This window comes from Hypanus sabinus, chromosome 4, assembly GCF_030144855.1.
Source record: "Hypanus sabinus isolate sHypSab1 chromosome 4, sHypSab1.hap1, whole genome shotgun sequence".
Taxonomy (NCBI): Eukaryota; Metazoa; Chordata; class Chondrichthyes; order Myliobatiformes; family Dasyatidae; genus Hypanus; species Hypanus sabinus.
In genome coordinates this window covers 93073847-93097705 of record NC_082709.1, presented here as the reverse complement: position 1 = coordinate 93097705, position 23859 = coordinate 93073847, and the positions used below count along the sequence as shown (strand labels likewise).

The window sequence follows — 23859 nt, the reverse complement described above, 5'->3', positions numbered from 1 at the left end:
ATGCTCAGTTTGAGCGAAGACTGACTGACCCAGTGTCTTGTCGGCTACTTTACATTTGTTAAAGCCTTGTCTTGCTTCCTTGATACACATGAAACTTGTGCAGGGTTGAAAAATTGAATGGCAGCCACTCTCTAGCACATTGGTCTTGAGTGTGTTAACTGTCGGTTTGTGTGTGCACCTCTCCTATCACCACCCAGCCCAGATCCAGGCGTTGGGCAAAGGGGGCGTCGTGTGGTCCATTGACCTGCTGCCTAACCTTGTGCACCTGGAGAATGCCTCTTCCTAATAGCAGGAGTATTTCTGCTTTTGGATCCAGTTCTGGGATGTGCTTGACAATGTGGTGGAGATGTGGCTGGTGTAGCACTGCACTTGGCGTCAGGATCTCAGTGCGGTTATTCAAAATTTCATTGCACTCTAAGAGTGGAGGGAGACAGATAACAGCTTTACCATCCAGGGACTCGAGCTGGAAGCCTTCTGCCTTCCTTCCATGAGTTTCCACGTTGCCTGAGCAAGTTCTAGGGTAGTATGGGAACTGATTACTCTCAATGTTTAACAAATCAAAGAACTCTGGTCTGACTAGTGAGCGATTGCTCTGATCGTCCAGAATTACATAGGCTTTGATGGCCTTGTCTTTGGCTCCCTTAGGGTGCACCTTAGTGAGGCAGATCTTTGAACAAGAACGGATTGGCTGAGCTTGACCGCAAACTTCTGTGCAGCTTGAGCTGACAACAGTTGTCCTGGAGTGAGCCTCTCCCTCCCCGCCGTCCTGTTGTGAGGGTGAAGGAGCTTTGTCGGTTTGTGGTAACGGGCCAGGATGCATGGCCCCATCGTGATTAGTGCTATTACATTCCGGGCACTTCACGGAGATCGTACTCTCTAGCAAGGTGAGTGGTAGAGGAACAGCATTTAAAACATATTTTTTTCTCCTTGAGAAGGGCCATTCTGTCTTCAAGGGGTTTTTTCCTAAACGTTCTGCATTTTTTGAGGGAGTGTGGTTTGTTGTGCAAAGGACAATTCTTGCTAGGGTCATTGTTAGTTGTAAAGGCTTCAGTTTTACACACTGAGACAGGTTTATTAATGTTGAAATTATTCAAAGTGGATTTAACTGGCTTGGTATAAATTGTACTGCTACCTGGACTCATGAAGCTCAGGTCGTTTCGCTTCTTTGCCTCATTGCACACAAACCTAGTGAAATACTCAAAGGGAGGAAATCGACCATCATTCTCTTCCTTGTACTCTGAGCCAACAGACACCCACCTTTCCTGCAGCCCAAATGGAAGTTTGTCCACGATTTGTCTAATCCCGTATGAAGTATCTAGGTATAATAGACCAGTTAAATAGCCATCTTCTTTGGCGCCTTGAATCTCCATGAGTAAATCTCCGAGCTCTCTTAACTTAGTGTGGTCCTTGGCTGACACCTTAGGAAAATTTTCCAGTTATCAGAATAGTGCCGTTTCAATAATTTTAGGGGCCGCATAGCATTCCCGAAGTCTCTCTCATGCTTTGCGTAAGGCTAGCTTGGGGTTGTTAATGTACACTGAACATATGTATCTCACCTGTTCGCATGATTCTTTTCCCAGCCATTTTGTCATAAGATCCAACTCTTGGGTTGCACCGAGCTGGACTCCGTGGATAGCGTTGGCGAATGAGGGGTACCACGCACGGTAATTTTCAGGTTTATCGTCAAACTGATATAATCCTGAAGTGACGAGATCTCGTTGTGCTAAATATTGTGCCATGGGTTCAACTGCAAGTGGCTTGCTGGCTGAGGGAATATGTCGGCGGGTATATGACTGAGGGTGTACATTTGTTACGGAATTTGCTGTTCTGAATTCAGCCTTTGCCTCTCTTCTCACCAAATCTGGTAAGTTTGGTGTCGAGAAGTATTTGTCATCATCTCTTTCATTCTTGAATTCATCGCAGAGTTGCAAGGATAAATTGCCTTCCTCAGGTGAATGTGATGCAATTGGGCCTCTCTGAGACTCCTCGAGAGGTGGGATGTTAGCATACAAGTATGGAGAGGAAGAATGAATCTTCAAGTCCATTTGAGATCGACATAGTCGCTTGTGTGTTCCAATTTGGTCTTTTCTGAAGTAGATTTTACGTCAATCAGAACATGCATTTCTTCAGCACTTTCTATTTTCTCTGTTTCCACCCTGGCAGCTTCTGCTTCTCGGTGTAGCGTCAGCACTTCTAACTCTGACTCTATCCTTACCTTTTCCAACTGGTTTTCAGCTTCTCTGGCAGCCACTTCCTTTTGGTTTTCGGCTTCTCTGGCAGCCACTTCCTTTTGGTTTTCGGCTTCTCTGGCAGCCGCTTCCTTTTGGTTTTCGGCTTCTCTGGCAGCCGCTTCCTTTTGGTTTTCGGCTTCTCTGGCAGCCGCTTCCTTTTGGTTTTCGGCTTCTCTGGCAGCCGCTTCCTTTTGGTTTTCGGCTTCTCTGGCAGCCGCTTCCTTTTGGTTTTCGGCTTCTCTGGCAGCCGCTTCCTTTTGGTTTTCGGCTTCTCTGGCAGCCGCTTCCTTTTGGTTTTCGGCTTCTCTGGCAGCCGCTTCCTTTTGGTTTTCGGCTTCTCTGGCAGCCGCTTCCTTTTGGTTTTCGGCTTCTCTGGCAGCCGCTTCCTTTTGGTTTTCGGCTTCTCTGGCAGCCGCTTCCTTTTGGTTTTCGGCTTCTCTGGCAGCCGCTTCCTTTTGGTTTTCGGCTTCTCTGGCAGCCGCTTCCTTTTGGTTTTCGGCTTCTCTGGCAGCCGCTTCCTTTTGGTTTTCGGCTTCTCTGGCAGCCGCTTCCTTTTGGTTTTCGGCTTCTCTGGCAGCCGCTTCCTTTTGGTTTTCGGCTTCTCTGGCAGCCTTTTTCATTTGGTTTTCGGCTTCTCTGGCAGCCGCTTCCTTTTTCAATTTTGTTTCTTGTTCGCACCTTGGCAGCTTCTGCCTTAGCTCTTGCTTGGGTAGCCTTACTTGTTGATGCCCTACTGCCCCTGTCGCTGGATGGCAACATCTTGATGCTGGATCGTGTTGTCATTGCAGCACTTGAAACACTTGGTAATGCCGCCTTTTCACTGTAGTGTTCTCGCACAGGTGTAAAAGAACTCTGAACTAAACACCAAGCATAAACCAATCAATGAGGCGGTCCCAGTAAGATTAACCGTTTACTGTTCACTCTTCCACATTAACGTATGGTGAAAACTGTTGATAAAACAATACAAAATATATACAGTATTTGTTTCCTTCTTGACATCACATTTACATCATAAATTCTTGCAAAAGTAAAACTGCAACAACATTAACGTGCAACATACAGTCAGAATCTACCTATGCCATCGACTGGCTTTAAATACACTTCAACACAAACTATCCGCAACTCTTTAAATAACAAAAAAACATAAACTTTATCAACCGTCATTATTTTTAACAGAATCAGTGTTAACATTTAAAATTCAACATATTGATTATCTCATGAACTTACGGCATTGCTTCACTAATGTTTCTAGTGTGCAGAAAGAAAACTTTTCTCGCGCTGATCCTGCACACATAAGCCCCCTCCTTCCCGTTTCTCCAAACCGGTATTTTCCCACAAGACGCGGCGAAACTGAGTGTGACGTCATCGCTTGCCGCGATATATCACAGACAACGAATTTAAACAATCTTAACTTTAACTAGAAAACAATAACAAACGAATTACTAAAGTGAAAATATAATAAACTAAATAAATGCCTCAAAGGCAACACAGTGTTTCTACCACCAGCGGTAGGGCACAAAAGCCAGCCGTTGTCACCAGCCCTGCAAGGACCAGGGCCAGCTGCTGCTAATGACTATGGCGGCTGGCCACCAGGACAGCCTCTTGTACATCTGGGACAAACAGTCAGGACGCCACTTCTTGGTCGACACCGAAGCGGAAATCAGTGTCTTGCCCCCAACGGGGTACGACACCCATAATAGGAAGCCAGGACCCACCCTGAGGGCCACAAACAGCAGCACGATACGGACCTACGGCACCCGCACACTACAGCTGCAGTTCGGCGCCAGCCGGTTCACATGGGACTTCACACTGGCTGCCATGGCCCAACCACTCCTGGCCCAACCAATCACTTCTTGCAAACTCACAGCTTGCTGGTCGACTTGCAAGGGAAAAGACTGGTACATGCCGAGACTTTCCAGACATTCTCCCTGAGTGAAGCCAAGTTGCCGGCCCCACACCTGGACTCCATCACTCTGTCGGACAACAAATTCACCAGAATCCTGCCGGACTTTCCATCGATTCTGGCACCGCAGTTCACGGCAGCCATGCCCAGACATGGGGTACAGCACCACATCCCGACCCAGGGACCACCCCTCCATGCCCGCGCACGAAGGCTCCCCCGGGAAAAGCTCCGCCTGGCAAAGGAGGAGTTCAAGAGGATGGAGGAATTGGGGATCGTACGGAGGTCCGACAGCCCATGGGCCTCCCCCCTGCACATGGTGCCCAAAGCAGCCGGGGGTTGGAGACCATACGGCGACTACCGCAGACTGAACGAGGCTACAACTCCAGACCGCTACCCCGTGCCATACATACAGGACTTTGCAACAAACCTGCACGGGACAAGAATCTTTTCCAAAGTAGACCTCGTTCAGGGATACCATCAAACCCCGGTACACCCTGAAGACATCCCCAAAACAGCACTCATCACCCCGTTCGGCCTGTTTGAGTTCCTCTGAATGCCGTTCGGCTTGAGTAATGCTGCTCAGACGTTCCAGCGGCTAATGGATGCGGTGGGACGCGACCTGGACTTTGTGTTCCTCTATTTGGACGACATCCTTATAGCCAGCAGTAGTCGTCAGGAGCATCTGTCCCACCTCCGCCAGCTGTACTCCTGCCTGAGTGATTTTGACCTCACGATCAACCCGGCCAAATGCCAGTTCGGCCTCAATACCATTGACTTCCTGGGCCACAGGATTACCAAAGACGGGGCAACACTTCTGCCTGCCAAGGTAGACGCAATCTGCCACTTTGCCCAGCCCAACACAAAGGCCTACAGGAGTTCGTTGGTATGGTCAACTTCTACCACCGTTTCCTCCCCTCAGCAGCCCATATCATGTGCCCTTTGTACACCCTGATGTCGGGTAAAGGCAAGGACATTACTTGCAACAAGGAGGCCGCGGCTGCTTTTGTTAAAGCCAAGGAAGCCTTGGCCAATGCCGTGATGCTGGTGCACCCCAGAACGGATGTTCCGACGGCCCTCACAGTGGACGCATCCGCCACAGCAGTCTGTGGGGTGCTGGAGCAGCTCATTGAGGGGCGTTGGCAACCCCTGGCGTTCTTCAGCAAGCACCTACGACCACCCGAACTCAAGTACAGTGCTTTCAACTGGGAGCTGTTGGCACTGTATCTGTAATCCGGCATTTCTGGTACTTCTTGGAAGGCAGGCCATTCACTGCGCTCACGGACCACAAACCATTCACCTTCACGTTCACGAAGGTGTCTGATCCCTGGTCGGCTCGCCAGCAGCGACTTCTGTCCTACATCTCCGAGTACACGATGGACATCCAGCATGTCTCGGGAAAAGACAACTTCGTGGTGGACGCACTCTCCAGACCAGCTATCCAGGCCCTGTCCCTGGGGGTGAACTATGCAGCACTGGCGGAGGCGCAGCAGGCAGACGACGAGATGCCCAGCTACAGGACTGCAGTCTTGGGTTTGCAGCTGCAAGACTTTCTTGTAGGCTCAGGTGAGAGGGCCCTCTTGTGCGATGTGGCTACCAGCCAACATCATCCCGGCAGTCTGGAGGCGGCGAGTTTTCGACTCCATACACGGTTTGGCGCGCCCATCTATCAGGACAACTGTCCGGCTGGTCTCCAGCAAATTCGCCTGGCACGGACTTCACAAACAGGTCAGTGAATGGGCCAGAACCTGTGCGCAGTACCAAACAGCCAAGGTGCAGCGGCACACTAAAGCCCTGCCGCAGCAGTTCGAACCCACCCACCGAAGGTTCAACCACATTCATGTGGATATCGTGGGCCCCCTACCAATGTCCCGAGGAGCGCGGTACCTCCTAACTATCGTAGACTGGTTCACGAGGTGGCCAGAGGCAGTCCCGCTCACCGACACATCTGCCGATTCCTGCGCCCAAGCACTGATCGCAACCTGGGTATCTCGCTTTGGGGTACCGGCCCACATTACCTCCGACAAAGGTAATTCACCTCCAGCCTGTGGTCAGCTATGGCCAACCTGTTGGGAACGCAGCTACACCACACAACTGCCTACCACCCACAGTGGAATGGACTAGTGGAACACTTCCACCGTCACTTGAAGTCGGCTCTCATGGCCCGCCTGAGAGGACCTAACTGGGTGGACGAGCTTCCCTGGGTCCTGCTTGGAATTCGCACAGCGCCCAAAGAGGATCAGCTGAGTTGGTGTACGGCGCGCCCCTGGCCGTCCCAGGAGAGTTCATACCAGCCCCAAGGGGGCAAGAAGAAGAACCTGCAGCTGTCCTGGACAGACTACGTGAAAGGCTCGGCAACCTGGCCCCCGTACCAACTTCACAGCACGGACTGACCCCGACCCATGTACCCAAAGACCTGCAGAACTGTAAGTTTGTGTTTGTATGAAGGGGCGAACACTGGGCACCGCTACGGCGGCCGTACAAGGGGCTGTTCAAGGTGATCAGCAACAACGGGTCCACGTACGTTCTGGACATTGGGGGGAAAGAGGAGGTTTTCATGGTGGACTGACTCAAACCAGCCCATATGGACTTGGCGCAGCCGGTCAAGGTTCAGGCACCGAGGCGCAGAGGCAGACCTCCCAAATAGAGGCTGATCCAGACTGTGGACATTGGGGGGTGTATTGCCGGTTCTGGGGGGGGGGGTTTATGTGGCGACCCACTTTCTGCGCAGGCGAACCAGCTCACAAATAGCTAGCGCGTGGGGAGAGACTTTGGTAATGCACCTCTGATGTCATTTCCGCCCGGAGAGGGCGGGCGCTAGGGATTAAATGCCAGCGCTGTGTGTAGCACATTGCTACAAAGTAACGTTTATGGGTTCATGAGCCGTTCAGAAATCCAATGGTGGAAGGGGAAGAAGCTGTTCCTATTAGCAGGTCAGACAGTACCTGCAGAGAATGTACCTAGATCATCTACTCTTCTCTCCTACCGTTACATGACCACCTGACTATTTACTGGACTTTTTGTTATTGTACTTAAGATACATGTGTGTACTTTCAAAAAGCTTTAGGCAAATTACTATGTAAAGATTAGCTTGATTTGTCATATGTACATTGAAATATACAGTGAAATGCATCATTTATTGCAAATCTGTAGTCCGCAAATGTTCCCACACCTCCAGCACCAAAATGTGTGTCAGTGACATGCCCCTGACAGTACTTAATTGGAATGTGGGAGGTAGCCGAAAAGCCCAGAAGAAGCCCACACTGTTATAAGGAATATGTACAAGCTCCTAATAGTCAGCGGGAGGAATCAAACCCAGATCTTACTGTAACTGCTGTAACTGCTATGTTACCATGCTTCCCTATGTTAGACTTGTTAGCAAAGTTAAAAACCATGGGATTAAAAGGGCAGAAGAAAAAAGGGCAGAAAATAAAGATGGTGAACATATGTTTTTAAAAGCTGGAAGATAATTTAGAAATTGATTTTAGAACCTCTGCTTTTTTGATTTTCGAGCCAGATTTTGGTTAAACAGCATAATTTCAAAGTTTATAACCTGACTCAGCTTGTAGATATATTAGATCACAAGTAATCAACTTCATGAGGGTATTGAAAGTCTAAGAATGGAAGGCATGTGGTAGATACAATTTAATTCAAATATAGAGTGATACCTTCCAGTAAAAACAACAAAAAGAGGCAATGTAATGCTGATATACAGTTCTAAAGGAATGGAGAAACTGAGGCACTACTGGGTATTGGTATATAACCCAATACCCGAATTGGTATTGGTATAAGTTTTCTTATAGACCACTCTCCCTCTACACTTCTCTTTTCCAAGTACCTGACAGAACATCTTTTGAATGTTTTAATTGTGTCTGCCTCCAGTACTACCTCAGGAAGCTCATGACAGATATTCACCACTCTGTGGAAAAGCTTACCTCTGAAATCTTTAAATTTCCCCCCTCACTTTAAAACCAAATCCATAGTTGTAGACTTATAGACTCCCTTGCCTTTGGAAAAAGATTCTGACTTTGTGAAGTGTGTGGAAAAACTTGCTGACATTTCAGGTCATACAGAATCTCAACCCAAAACATTAACCATTTCTTACCTCCCCCACCCACATCCCATAGATGCTGCTCAGCCTATTGAATTCTCCAGCAGTTTGTTTTTTTTCTCTCTAGTTTCCTGTATCTGCAGTTGTTTGTGTTTTCCCTCTCACTGTCTATTCTATCTCTACCCATTCTGTAATATATGTACCTCAATAGTGTCACCCCTCAGCCTCGTGTCCTACGAGAATAAACCCAGTTTATCCAATCTGTCCTTATAATGATAGAATCTTGGTGAATCTTTTCTGAATTCTCTATCTGGCTACCACACAATATTCTTAAGTGTGATCTAACAGGTGCTTTGTGCAGCCCTACTATGAAATACTGTCTTCCACACCAAATGCCTTTTTAACTCTCCTATCCACCTGTGTTGCCACTTTCAAGAAGCAATGGGTTTGCATCTCAAGGTCTCTCTGCATCAGTGCTCCTAAAGTCCCTGCCATTTATTCCATAAGATCATAAGAGTCCAAACAGACAATTTAGCCCGTCGTGCCTGCTCTGCTATTCTATCATGACTGAATTTACTATTTCTCTCAAATCCATTTTCCTGTAACTTCCGAAGCCTTTGCAAGGCCACTGTATATGCTATTGAAACTATAGGTGCTGTATGCTGCATTTGACTATGCGTACTGTGCTTTGCATCTTGGCCCCGGAGGAATACTGTTCTGTTTAGCTGTATGATTAAATGACAATTAGGCCTGAACTTGAACTTAATTAGGACCCTATCAACCAATCCATTCCATATGTCTTTCTTGTGACCTTGTCATTTTTGGCTTGATGAATGGAGGTACAGGTATAAAAGAAATAGTATGTAGTTTATATACTGGTGAGGCTTCAGTTTAATTAGTATTTTCATAACTACTTTTCACACATTGGGAAGAATGTGAAACCCTTAGTTAGATACTGGGGTTGCATACAAGAGACACTGAGATTGTTCTCCATGGTTCAAAGCAGATTAGATGGAGGAATGTTTTGTAAGGAATAATGTATTTCAGATGGCACAAGGATTATTCACCAAAAGACAAAGATTATAGATATAATCAAAAGAACAAGAGATGACAGGGATATTTTTCTCTTAACACGGTGAAGGAATTAGCTCCATTTGTAACTTTCTTATAGTATTTTTTCCTTTTAGGATGAGTTTGCCAAATAGGAAACTTGCCAGTTATAACCATTGTTACGTACCCCGTAACTGGGTCACTTACCAGCAAAGATAGAGAGGTCCGTTAAAGTCTGATGGTACTATTTTTAACCGTATTGGTAAAAATACACAAAAATAATATCAATGCAAACATACAGATAATATACAGCATCAATACTATAACTGTGCGGGTGTGATAATAATAAGAAATAAGCTCTATCGTTGTCTAGGGGATAATGTATTGTCCGATGGAAATATAAAAGTCATTAGCTCATTCGGGCTGCAGCCTTTGGTTGGAGTCAAGAGAGACAGATGTTTAAACTTGCCAGCTTTTCCTTTTTATGATGTCGATCCTTCGAGAGTTCAGTTTTTTTGTAGTTGGTCCTTTTAGCTAAGCCGTTCCGTGGACGCCCGCCAATTCCTAGGCCAAGGAAAAGGACTCACACGAGCCCCACCGGCTGTCGCTATTAAACTCTGTCACGGGATTTCTAGCATTTCTCTGGGTGCGTCTCAAGGGGTTGTTCCCCAGACCCTCTTTTATCCTGACTCACAGGGTCTCAGATGTCACAGGGTGGAGGGATGTCTCCCCTCAACCAGCCCACTTTTGGTCATTCCCTGAGGGCTTCAAATAAATAGCACAGTATTCAATACACAATTCCGTCTCCAAGAGACAATGGCCGTTTCCCGACGCTTTGTATCGCTGAGGGGCCAGGACATTCCAAACGTCTCTCTCTCATTTCCTGGGTCTCCTGACCTGACTTAATAGCGATCTTGCGATTCTCGAAAAGGAGGGGGCTACTTTGGGACTCAGAGTTGGGCACAGGTGTAACACCATATAACAATTACAGCATGGAAACAGGCCATCTCGGCCCTTCTAGTCCATGCTGAACGCTTACTCTCATCTAGTCCCATCGATCTGCACTCAACCCATAACTCTCCATTCTTTTCCTGTCCAGAGACCAAACCAATTTTTTTTAAAATGACAAAATCGAACCTACCTCTACCGCTCTTACTGGAAGCTCGTTCTACACAGCTACCACTCTCTGAGTAAAGAGGTTCCCCCTCGTGTTACCCCTAAACTTTTGCTCCTTAACTTTCAACTCATGTCTTCTTGTTTGAATCTCTCCTAATCTCAATGGTAAAAGCCTATCCACGTCAACTCTATCTATCCCCCTCATAATTTTAAATACCTCTATCAAGTCCCCCCTCAACCTTCTACGTTCCAAAGAATAAAGACCTAACTTGTTCAACCTTTCTTTGTAACTTAGGTGCTGAAACCCAGGTAATGTTCTAGTAAATCTCCTCTGTACTCTGTCTATTTTGTTGACACCTTTCCTATAATTTGGTGACCAGAACTGTACACAATACTCCAAATTTGGCCTCACCAATGCCTTGTACAATTTTAACATTACATCCCAACTCCAATATTCAATGCTCTGATTTATAAAGGCCAGCATACCAAAAGCTTTCTTCACCACCCTATCCACATGAGATTCCACCTTCAGGGAACTATGCACCATTATTCCTAGATCACTCTGTTCTACTGCATTCCTTAGTGCCCTACCATTTACCATGTATGTCCTATCTGGATTATTCCTACCAAAATGTAGCACCTCACACTTATCAGCATTAAACTCCATCTGCCATCTTTCAGCCCACTCTTCTAACTGACCTAAATCTCTCTGCAACTTTTGAAAACCTACTTCATTATCCACAACGCCACCCATCTTAGTATCATCTGCATACTTACTATTCCAATTTACCACCCCATTATCCAGATCATTAATGTATATGACAAACAACATTGGACCCAGTACAGATCCCTGAGGCACCCCGCTAGTCTCGGCTTCCAACCTGACAAACAGTTATCCACCACTACTCTCTGGCATCTCCCATCCAACCATTGTTGAATCCATTTTACTACTTCAATATTGATACCTAATGATTGAACCTTTCTAACTAACCTTCCAGGTTCAGATTTATTTATCACATTTACATTGAAGAATACAGGTTTTTAAGCACATCAAAGATTATGGAGAGAAGTTGAGATGGAATTTCAATCAGCCCTGATCAAATGGTGGAGTAGACTCGAAAACATTAAACTAATTAAAAGGAAAAGATAGAGTCTGAAATATGAGTTTAACATTATGTTTTACTTTAAGCGAGGCATGCACATATCACATGGCAGCAAGAAGATGTATGCAATTCACATATTTTATATATAATCCATAATGAATTATTTAAATGAGCAAGAATACTTAATCAAACAATATATATATACACACACACACACACACACAAGATTACTCAAATATCACTGAAATATTAAATACACGACACTCCTCTCTGCTTAGCTGTAAATTCCAACTCAATATAGAAAGCATCTCAATGATATACACAATATACTATATAATACAAATACAATACAGACATTCACAGCATTAGTAAATTTTAAGTTTTCCCAGTTAGGCCAAAAGATTTAATTGCTCTCAAGGCTTTCTTACTCTTGTGGGTAATGTCTTTCCTGACAAGGGGGATGGCTCTGCTTGCCAGGTAAGACTTGTAGCTGTGAAACAATCTCAAATTCTGGGGCCTCTTCTATGGTAGTTGTAGGAGTTGATTCTGAGACTGTAGGAATTGGTTCTCTGAATGTACTTCAATTCTTACTTCTTTTCAAGTTCTTGTCTTTCTTTTTCTCTCCTTCCTTTTTCTTCTAATTTCTTGTCTTGCTGAGTTTACTAAATTTCTTGAATAATTAGGTCTTGTTTATCCTCTTGCATTTCCATAGCACTTATGTCATTCTCTTCTTTTTTTCCTAGGATGTGCATCTTGATCTAGGGAAGGTGTATTTAGTTCACTGGAGTATTCTGTTATTAGTCCTTCTATTGTCCTTTACGATCTGATCTCTCCGCATGGTTTCCTCATCCACAGCATCATCTGACGAATTCTCTATTTTTGTATCTAACATTGACTCCTTTCTTTTTGTCCTTCCATTCATCCAGCTGAGCTTTGGTCTTTGCATTTACTTTTACAAGCTGCTTCTTGTCTCACACTTGAAGTTCATTCAGTAACCTAAATGCATGCAGAGTAGCTTCTTGTTCTTCATTTTCACAAAAGCCAGATGCTTGCAGCTTTCCTGAAGCTTTATGAACTCCCTTCCAGCTTAAAACCAAGCCACACTTTGCAAGTAACTGCTTGATTTCTCAGAAATGTTAGCTACAAAAATTGTTGTAGTTGGACAACGGCTTTCATCACTTTCACAATTCCTCTGAACAGCATGGTTCTTTCTTAGTCCAGTATGCTTTCTAAACACAGGCACAAAGGTTGGCACCAACACCTGGTTCCCCTCTTGGGCAATGGTTCATGGTGTCCAGCATTGAGACAGTTGTGGCATCATAGAAAAGAGCAACACAGAAACAGGCCTTTTGGCCCTTCTTGTCTGTGGTGAACCATTTAAACTGCCGACTCTCAGTGACCTGACATAGCCCTCCAGGCACCAATACCTTTTTAAATTCACTTTCAGTTAACTCTGTTACAAGGAATGTGACATGTAAATAGTGGATGGATCTCCAATCAAGTTGTTGTTGTCTCAGCCAATCATGCCCCCACAATGCTGACCCTCCTGTTTTTACCACATACAAGCCCAATGTGGCTTGTTGGTTGTTGTATTTCACTGTAACAAATGTCATTCCCACAGGAGTTTTCTTTTTTCCTCCAGTGTAAGTTCTTAGTTGGATATCTGTAGGCTTCAGTTTTGTATCTTTGAAAAGCCATTCAAACGCATTTTGTGGAATGACAGAAATAACCAAGCCAGTGTCCATTTTCATTTTAATTAATTTGGCATTCACATCTGTCATTAACCGTATTACTTGTCAATATTGTTAGTTTTCACATTGTAAATCTCAAGGCTACACATCCTGTGTCACTCTCATTATTATCGGATTTTTCATCACCAGCCTGCGGATCATTGCTCAATTTGAATTTGGAATTTGACTTTTTATCTTTTTCTCTTCTCTGGGCAGTCCATTAATTTTTTTCTGCTCTACATGCTCTTCATATGTGTCCAACTTTGTTACATTTTCTGCATTTCACCTATCTGTATTGGTTTGGTGTATATGAGCCCCTGTCACAATTTGTTTGGCCAGGCTGGTTTCTGTTTGGATGTTGCAGTTTTGTTCATGCTCAGTTTCATTCCTGACTGCAACTCAATCACACCTGTCTGGCAGCATCCGTTGAAATGTGCAGTCAACGTTTCGGGCTGAGACCCTTCGTCAGGACTGAAGAAGGAGGGGCAGAGGCCCCATAAAGAACGTGGGGGGAGGGTGGAAAAGAAACCCACGTTCTTTATGGGGCCTCTGCTCCATCCTTCTCCAGTCCTGACGAAGGGTCTCAGCCCAAAACATTGACTGCACATTTCAACGGATGCTGCCCGACCTGCTGAGTTCATCCAGCTTTTGTACATGTTGATTTGACCACAGCATCAGCAGTATACTTAGTGTGAATCACACCTGTCTGCTGTTTACATTGATAAAGCAATTTGCAGCTGCTCTTTTAAATGTTAGTTGTGCTTCAGTTAGGAGCAGTTTTTGAATGCTGTCTTGTAAGATTTTACAAACTAAACGGTCTCTCAGTGTATCATTAAGCCCATTACCAAACTGACAATGCTGAGACAATCTCTTCATTTCAATCACATACGCTGAAATGAATGCCCTTTCCATATGAAATGTAGTGCATTCTGCAATCAACAATGTTGTTGGTTCTAAATGCTTCTGCTTTAATTTCACGATATCAGCAAAGCTTATTTCTGCCAGTTTGGTTGGAGCAGTCAAACTCATAAGCAAACATTTCCTTTAAATCCAGTGCACTCAGTAAAATTGACACTTGCTTCTCATCAGCTATTCCATTTGTTTTAAAATACTGTTCAATTTTCTCTGTATATAAAATCCAGTTATCCACTATGTAATCAAACATTTCTATCTTTTGGGTGTGGCCAGCCATTTCTGCTCTTTGTTTTGTGATTATTCTCACTTGTTACTCACTGTTTATGAATCTGTGAATTCTTCCATTTTAATGTGTTTTTTAAACTTGGTATGGTTCAAAGAACAGATGCTGCACTGCTTTTTTTAAAACTGGTATGTCTCACTGTGCTTCAACAAGTCAGTAGTCACTCAAGTTCATTTTAAAAAATTACTTCATGTTATGATTTGTAACTCCCAAAACAGTAAACCAATTAAAAGGAAAAGACAGAGTCACGTGCTTTACATATAACTCATAATTACTGAAATGAACAAAAATGATTAATCAAACAACATGTATATACAAGATTACTCAAATATTACTGAAATGTTAATTACACAACAGACTCAATTCTGCTACTGCGTCTTATGGTCTAATTCCTTTCTTGACACACTGAGTTCGTCCAGTAGATTGTTTGTTGTTTCAGGTTCCACTATCCGCAGACTTTTGTGTCTCCAGGCTGATACAGGCTGTATCTTTATCTGTATCTTTACTGTATCCTTACTGATACAAGCTGAAGCAACAATGGTTTACTGTAGATCATTTTGAAATGTATCAATCAATCATGCAAATATTGCTATTTGTAAATTAAGGTGTTAGGCTTGGCTTGGTATTCTATCAGGTTTTAATACCCATGAACTATTCAGCCATATGACAATTTAGAAGTGATAAATACTGGGAGCAGATATCGGGGGAGAATTTTCTTCAGTTCATTTATTATCTGATCTGAAGTCATATGAGTGGATTGTCTGCTTTCCATTGTGTATAATCTCACAAAGCCGGAGTAGAGGATGATGTAGGTTTTTAACATCAGAGGGATGGCAAAGAAAAGCTTTCTTCCATTTTACACACTTTGGGAGGGCTGTTCACAATCATGTACTTCTATTGCTACAGCAGTGATTTGCTCTTCCTCATTATTGGTAATGAACAACAATGCAATCTGTTTCCTTTTAGCCTTTCAATGGATTTTACTTTTATACAGGCTTTTATAAACTGTGCAGTAAAGCTAGCCTTGTTCTTTCTATTGCAATATGAGTTTTTCTTGAAGTTTAGCAATAAATCTGAGAAGATATATTTGAAATGCTTGATCAGAATTGATTTGTTATTTGCATGGTTTTCTAACATCAAGGTTTGCTTCTACATTAAGCTCTTGGAGCATTGTTGAAGAATGATGTAATGCCATAATGGCAATGAAAAAGAAACAGCATAGACTGCTAGAGTGCTGTCTGCAGAAGGACTGTCACAATTCAAGAACGCAGGTCAAAATCTCTGCTCAAGTAATTAGGGATTGGAATTAAAATTTCACGTATGAACAAAACCTCAAGATTCACTGGTTACAAAGAGAAACATAATTTTGGGGATTCACTGGTACTGAGAAGATTGAAGAAGACTTAGTGCTCTTTAAGAACATTATTAAGTGGTATTTTGATTATTTCCTCACTCAGTGGAAGTTATAGCAAGTTTGTTGCAAGTTAAGATAAACACAAGAAAGCAGTTCATGAGTTTGAAGTATACAGTTGTCCCCCGTTTTTCGAACGTTCGCTTTACGTCAACTCGCTGTTACGAAAGACCTACATTAGTTACCTGTTTTTGCTAACAGAAGGTGTTTTCACTGTTATGAAAAAAGGCAGCACGCACTCCAAGCAGCCGAGTTCCTCCCCTGGAACTTCATTCTAGCCGGCATTGCTTAAACACGTGCCTGTGAGCATCTGTGCTTTATGTGGATTTATTTTGTGCATCCGTTAGTAAGATGAGTCCTAAGGTATCAGAAAAGCCTAAAAGAACGCATAAGGGTGTTACACTTAGAGTAAAACTAGACATAATTAAGCATTTCGATCATGGTGAACAAAATAACGAAGATGATGTTGAAGAGGTTTTGGCATCCCATGATCAAGAACTAAGAGATGAAGAGCTGATGAAGAGGAAAGGATAATAATTGAAGTCGAATGCAGTAGCGAACGGCACAAAAGTGAAGTCGTCCAGGAACTGAACGTGAAGCAATTGCGTGAGATTTTCGCTGCGATTGACAATGCTGCAATGATTGCAGAAAAGTATGACTTTAATTTTGAAAGGGTACGTAGGTTTAGGGCATATTTGCAGGATGGTTTGAGTGTTTACAAAGAACTGTATGATAGAAAAATGCGCCAGGCTAAGCAGTCAAGCATACTGTCGGTTTTCAAGCCTTCCACACCAGCCACAGCAGATGACGAACCTTGACCTTCGACATTGAGGCAAGCAGACATAGAAGAAGGTGACCTGCCTGCCCTGATGGAAACAGACAATGATGACACCCCAGTCTCCTCTATCTCCCACCACCCCAACCTCCGACGACTCAGCCTAACGCACCATCATCAATGTGCTCGCTGTCTTCCCGATTCCAGTAAGTGAAACTACACTGGGCGTACATTATTTCTACTTTATATAGGCTGTGTATTTTTATGTGTTATTTGATATGATTTGGTAGCTTCATAGCTTAAAGGTTACTGGAAAGAGTACTTCTGCCAAGAATGCTTGCGCCGTGTGTTTTTGCCACAAGTACTGCCGCGAGCACTGCGGTGGACAGTGCTGCAGTAATTGTAGAAAAGTATTCCTGCATTATGTAGGCTGTGTATTTATCAGATCATTCCTGCTTTTACGATATGTTAATGTTATTTTAGGTTTTATGTGTTATTTGGCATGATTCGGTTGGTTATTTTTTGGGTCTGCGAACGCTCACAAATTTTTCCCATATAAATAAATGGTAATTGCTTCTTCACTTCACGACATTCCGGCTTACAAATTGTTTCATAGGAACGCTCTACCTTCGAATAGTGGGGGAAACCTGTACTTTAACAGTGAAGATGTTTTTTTCCTTTTATGAAAACAATGTTGCAAACTATTGAAGTAAAATCTTTAAATTATTTTACACTTGATAGCGAGTTTAGTGTTAGATTAGATTAAATGAGAAAAACATGTTTACTGTGAAAGTTTTATTTGTCTGTTTCATTTAAATGCTTAGTCAGTAAAATTTAGTGTCAAAAAAAAGTATTTTTTTTCAAAAGAATTGATTGTTTAATATATCAACAAATTGTACAATAGTGTAATTTATTGTAATGTTCATTTTGCTAAATTACACATGACTATTCCATCAAAGTAATAGTTTTTCATTATTTTCTTTATTGTAGAACCAATTAAATTGCCCTTTCTCTCCTTAGTTTTATAAGTTCATTAGGAGTTGGGTATATGATGATCTGCTCTGAAAATTATCCAAACGTGCTCGCTTTTTGTTTCCTGGATGAACTGCAACGAGAATTCATTACTTTATATGATACAATGAGGATTAACACGGCTGTCAGACCATACTCCTTCATCGAATTTGGTGAGCTTCCAGGCTTTTATAAATTGCTAGTCTGATGATGGAAGTAATGATAATTTGCCTTCTAAAGTACTAATTTGTGGAGTGGAAAGACTTGAAAAGTGTTAATTACATATTACTGAGAGAAAGATGATACACTTTGGAAAATGTTAATTTAATTTTATTACATGGACTATCATTTGTCATTTTGCCACTCTAAGGTTTTGTGTATTAGTCAAACCTTTTATATGGAAATTTGGAGGTGATTTAGGCTATTCTTGTTTAATTGAGACCAGAAGGCAGTTGATCATTTTCTGATAAAGTGTGTAATAATGTACTGTGAATAATAAGCAATATATAATGTCTCTTTAATATCCAATCATTTGAGTTATGCAACAGGGAGTTTAGCAGTAGTGCTGCAGTCCACCATCGCAGCAGGACTTGTCTGTGTCAGGGACAAAGTGGGCAGGAAAAATTGATATGGACACTCCCATCCACCCCCTTCAAACTACCTTTTCCAAAAGCCTCCTCCTGCAAAGCGCTATAGGCCTATTAAGACAAAAACTTAATGTCATCTTAAAAACTTCTTCCCCCAGTTAGTTAATTTGAAAAATCATTCTAGTTAGCTCCACCACCCACTCTTATCTATTGCCTCAATCACTGCACTGCACTGTAAACACTCTTTATAAAGTTGTTTACATTGTAAATACAGTATTTATGCACATAATATTTCATACCTGTACTTTAAGCTCTAACTTATTTTCAATGTATTTTTATTTTTATCTAACTTATTTTTATGTATTCTTTATAATTGTTGAATGTTGTGATTTTTTTTTGTTGCTTGTTGCAGCCTGATCAATACACCACAGCAAATTCCTAATACATATAAATGCATATGGTGAATAAAGTTGATCTTTGATTCTTTTTAGAATGAGATAAACAATTTGAATAATGGATATAGCATGTTTGTTTTATAGGTTAACTTACCTCAATAGGATTTTTCTCCCTTGAAGACTCAACCATATCTTCCTCTTATAAATTGGAGATGAGGCTATGAATTCATTTGTAAAGTTGCTCTCAAATGTTAGAACTTCAGCAGAGGTGCCATCTACACCTTTCTTTCACTTGACTTATCACTTTTTCAACTTCAGAATCAAAATCAGGTGTAATATCAGTGACATAAGCTGTGAAATTTATTGTTTTTGGCAACGTTTTCAATGCAATACATTAAAAAATGATGTGTATTACAATATATTAAATGAGTCCTCTTTGCTAGAGTGGCTCAAGTCCATGATGGAACTGGCTGAGTTAACTTCTTGCTAATCTAGAAAAGTAGCAACACTGGACCAGATAGTGTGCTTTGGGATGAAGTCAGAGGCACTGGTGTCAAGGTTAGAATTTGTAGAAAAGTCTCTTGAAGTTTTAAGCTTTTTAAGATTATAGGCTAACTATAGTAATCTCCTTGGTTTGTCTACCACAGGGTAAATACATCAGGTAGACAGGTAGTGTAGAGGTTAACACAACACCATTAGAACTCAGGGCTTTCTGCAGTTTGGAGTTCAATTGTGGTGCCTTTCTGTAAGGAGCCTCTGTATGTCTTCTGCATGAAATGCATGGTTTTCCCTGGCTGCTCAAGTTTCCTCCCACAGTCCAAAGATGTACTGGGTAGGTTATTGGTTGTTGTAAAATTGTCCCATGAGTAGGTTAAGGTTAAACCAGAAGTTGCTGAGACAGCATGGCTCAAAGGGCTGGAAGGGCCTTCTTTATGCTGTATTGCTAAAATAATGGATGGATAAATAGACAAACAAATAATCATGGGGTGATCCTCCTTAATCCATGCTTCACTTGTCTGAGCAGCTGCTTCTTGAATCCCATTATAGATGCTGCCAATTTCAGGTATAATGAATGTGATTTTCATTGCACAACAGCGACAAGCATAAACAACCACAGATAGCCTTTCTTGTCCTTGCAAAATCCTTTGACTCCCATCAATCAAGAGGGATTGTGCAGAATCCTTTACATAACAGGCTGCCTTCAGAAATTTATTTCCATTCCATGTGTGCTATGTGCTAGATTACACTTACGTGCCTCATATTCACCAGATTCCAGCTCATTCAGCTGACATCTCTGCCACCTTTGTTATTCAATCTCTGAGGTCTCCACTCTTTTCACAGGCCTTTCCTTTTGTTCACTTTTTCCCTGTCCTCTTTCTTTAACTTAAAACTTGCTGAATTTTTAACCTTTCAAAATTTCATCAACTTGAAATGTTAACTTACACTCAGTGGTCATTTTATTAGGTATAGGAGGTACCCAACAAAGTGGCCACTGAGTGTATGCTGCTGCTGTAGCCTATCCACTTCAAGGTTTGACATGTTGTGCATTCAGAGATGCTGTTCCCATTCAGGGGTTCTACTGAAGTTGGATGGGGATACAACTAGAGTTCATGGGTTAAGGATAAAAGGTGAAAAGTTTAAGAGGAACATGAGGAGAAACTTCTTCACTCAGAGGGTCGTGAGAGTGTGGAATAAACTGCCATCACATGTGCATGCGAGCTCGATTTCAACGTTTAGGAAAAGATTGGGTAGGTATGTAGATGGGAGGGGTATGGAGGTCCTGGTGCAACTCAATGGAAGTAGGCAGTTTAAATGGTTTAGCACGGGATAGATGAACCAAAGAGCCTATTTCTGTTTTGTACTTTTCTACAACTTTTTTTCACACCACAGTTGTAACACGGGGCTATTTGAGTTATTGTCACCTGTCTGTCTGCTTGAATCAGACTGGCCATTCTCCTTTGACCTCCCTCCTTACCAAGGCCTTTTTGTCTACAGAACTACTGACCATTACATTTTTTTTCACATTGATTTTTGGTCTTTATTTGTAAGACAGTGTTTTCTTTAAATCTGTAGATAATTTTATCCAGAAAACCAAGCAGAGGTTTAACAACCCCCGGTCTTTGTCTACGAAGATAAACCTTGCTGACATGCAGACTGAGATCAAATTGAGGCCAGCCCATCAGCTTACAGTATATGATCTTGGAGCAACAAATGGAAGCTTACAACCACGTTCTTCCCCCCACAAGGGGATAGGTGAGACCCTTTTACTTATAAGAAATTTAATAAAAACTGTGCCCATGATCTGTTTTTCTATCAATCATGCTATTGTTTGCACTGTTGTAACTATATGTTGTAACTATGTGGTTTTGTGCAGGTCTTGTAGCTTTAGTTTTTGGTCTTGTTTTGTCTGGTGGCTTTGGAGCTCCTTTCTGGGGAACGCACGAAGATGGTAGCGTGCTATTACTACACAGCAGCCTCTCCGGACTCTGGGTTGGGGATTGCCACACATTATGTAGATTTTCTGGTGTAGTCTGTTTTGTCATGTGCTTTTGTGATATCATTCTGGAAGAACGTTGTCTCATTTTTTAACTGCATTGCATTTGTGGTTTCTAAATGACAATAAACTGAATCTGAATCTGAAAAAGCCATTCACTGCTCCAAGTTGACCCGACTTCACTTTCTCTGCTAAGATTTATCACCTTTTGAAGTGTTACGTACCCCATAACTGGGTGTCTGACCAGCAAAGATAGAAGAATTCGTTTGAGTCTGGTGGTACTATTTTCAAACAGTGTTTATTAGTAAAATATACAAATCAATATCAACAATGCAAATATATAGATAATACATATTAGCAATACTAAACCTAAAAGTGTGGGTATAATAATAATCAATAATAAACAAGCTCTATCGATGTCTAGGGGATAATGAATTGTCATATGTGAATATAAAGTTCAGTTCAGTTCATACGTACTGAGGTAGTTGTTGGTGGTTTTGTTGTAATTGTTGGAGAGAGAGAGAGAGAGAGAGCGAGCAAACAGTAACAGCTGCAGCCAGGCAAACCTTCCTTTACGTTCTTGATCCGTCGATGTGTTGTTGTGGCCATTCAGGTATGACCCCTCTATCCTTCAGCCAGACCATTCTTCTGTGGTGGACTCGCCACCCAGGCAAGGGTGGACACACACACAAGCCCCCACCGGCCCTGCTGTAACACTATGAGTTAAGCTGACCGATCCTTTGCTCGGTCCCCGATGCCCCACACCTTCTCGTGGGTTCCAACACTCAAGCTGTGCTCACTAGTGTGTCTCCTGGTGTGTCTGAGGGGTGTCTCCCCAGACCTCACTTTTATCCCCACTCACGGGGTCTCAGGTGTCAATCAATTTTGAATAACCATATAACCATATAACAATCACAGCACGGAAACAGGCCATCTCGGCCCTCCTAGTCCGTGCCGAACTCTTAATCTCACCTAGTCCCACCTACCCGCACTCAGCCCATAACCCTCCACTCCTTTCCTGTCCATATACCTATCCAATTTTACCTTAAATGACACAACTGAACTGGCCTCTACAACTTCTACAGGAAGCTCATTCCACACAGCTGTCACTCTCTGAGTGAAGAAATACCCCGTCGTGTTTCCCTTAAACTTCTGCCCCCTAACTCTCAAATCATGTCCTCTCGTTTGAATCTCCCCTACTCTCAATGGAAACAGCCTATTCACGTCAACTCTATCTATCCCTCTCAAAATTTTAAGTACCTCGATCAAATCCCCCCTCAACCTTCTGCGCTCCAATGAATAGAGACCTAACTTGTTCAACCTTTCTCTGTAACTTAAGTGCTGAAACCCAGGTAACATCCTAGTAAATCGTCTCTGCACTCTCTCTAATTTATTGATATCTTTCCTATAATTCGGTGACCAGAACTGCACACAATATTCTAAATTTGGCCTTACCAATGCCTTGTACAATTTTAACATTACATCCCAACTCCTAGACTCAATGCTCTGATTTATAAAGGCCAGCGTTCCAAAAGCCTTCTTCTCCACCCTATCGACATGAGACTCCACTTTCAGGGAACTATGCACTGTTATTCCTAGATCTCTCTGTTCCTCTGCATTCCTCAATGCCCTACCATTTATCCTGTATGTTCTATTTGGATTATTCCTGCCAAAATGTAGAACCTCACACTTCTCAGCATTAAACTCCATCTGCCAACGTTCAGCCCATTCTTCTAACCGGCATAAATCTCCCTGCAAGCTTTGAAAACCCACCTCATTACCCACAACACCTCCTACCTTAGTATCATCGGCATACTTACTAATCTAATTTACCACGCCATCATCCAGATCATTTATGTATATTACAAACAACATTGGGCCCAAAACAGATCCCTGAGGCACCCCGCTAGTCACCGGCCTCCATCCCGATAAACAATTATCCACCACTACTCTCTGGCATCTCCCATCTAGCCACTGTTGAATCCATTTTATTACTCCAGCATTAATACCTAACGACTGAACCTTCTTAACTAACCTTCCATGTGGAACTTTGTCAAAGGCTTTGCTGAAGTCCATATAGACTACATCCACTGCCTTACCCTCGTCAACATTCCTCGTAACTTCTTCAAAAAATTCAATAAGGTTTGTCAAACATGACCTTCCACGCACAAATCCATGCTGGCTACTCCTAATCAGATCCTGTCTATCCAGATAATTATTAATACTATCTCTAAGAATACTTTCCATTAATTTATCCACCACTGCTGTCAAACTGACAGGTCTATAATCGCTAGGCTTACTTCTAGAACCCTTTTTAAACAATGGAACCACATGAGCAATACGCCAATCCTCCGGTACAATCCCCGTTTCTAATGACATCTTAAAGATCTCCGTCAGAGCTCCTGCTATTTCTACACAAACTTCCCTCAAGGTCCTGGGGAATATCCTGTCAGGACCCGGAGGTTTATCCACTTTTAAATTTCTTAAAAGCGCAGTACTTCCACCTCTTTAATTGTCATAGGTTCCATAACTTCCTTACTTGTTTCCCACACCTTACACAATTCAATATCCTTCTCCTTAGTGAATACTGAAGAGAAGAAATCATTCAAAATCTCTCCCATCTCCCTCGGCTCCACACGTAGCTGACCACTCTGATTCTCTAAGGGGCCAATTTTATCCCTCACTATCCTCTTGCTTTTAATATAACTGTAGAAACCTTTCAGATTTACTTTCACCTTATTTGCCAAACCAACCTCGTATCTTCTTTTAGCTTTTCTAATCTCTTTCTTAAGATTCCTTTTACATTC

The 23859-nt window shown here is 42.5% G+C and overlaps 1 protein-coding gene across 7 annotated transcripts in view; it reads left to right on the top strand.

Moving 5' to 3' along the window:
- sec22a (SEC22 homolog A, vesicle trafficking protein) overlaps positions 1-23859 on the top strand; it is a 145132-nt gene that overhangs the window by 31775 nt on the left and 89498 nt on the right. For 6 of the 7 annotated variants that reach the window (XR_009511710.1, XM_059967672.1, XM_059967671.1 and 3 more), the window contains 2 exons: positions 17586-17749; positions 20632-20811. Coding sequence is in view for 6 of the 7 variants with exons in the window: in XM_059967672.1 (XP_059823655.1) it covers positions 17586-17749; positions 20632-20811 (344 nt within the window). In the remaining variant the exon portion in view is untranslated. Of the gene's footprint in view, positions 1-13802; positions 16772-17585; positions 17750-20631; positions 20812-23859 lie in introns of those variants that run through there. The other variant, XM_059967673.1, reaches the window with a different exon arrangement.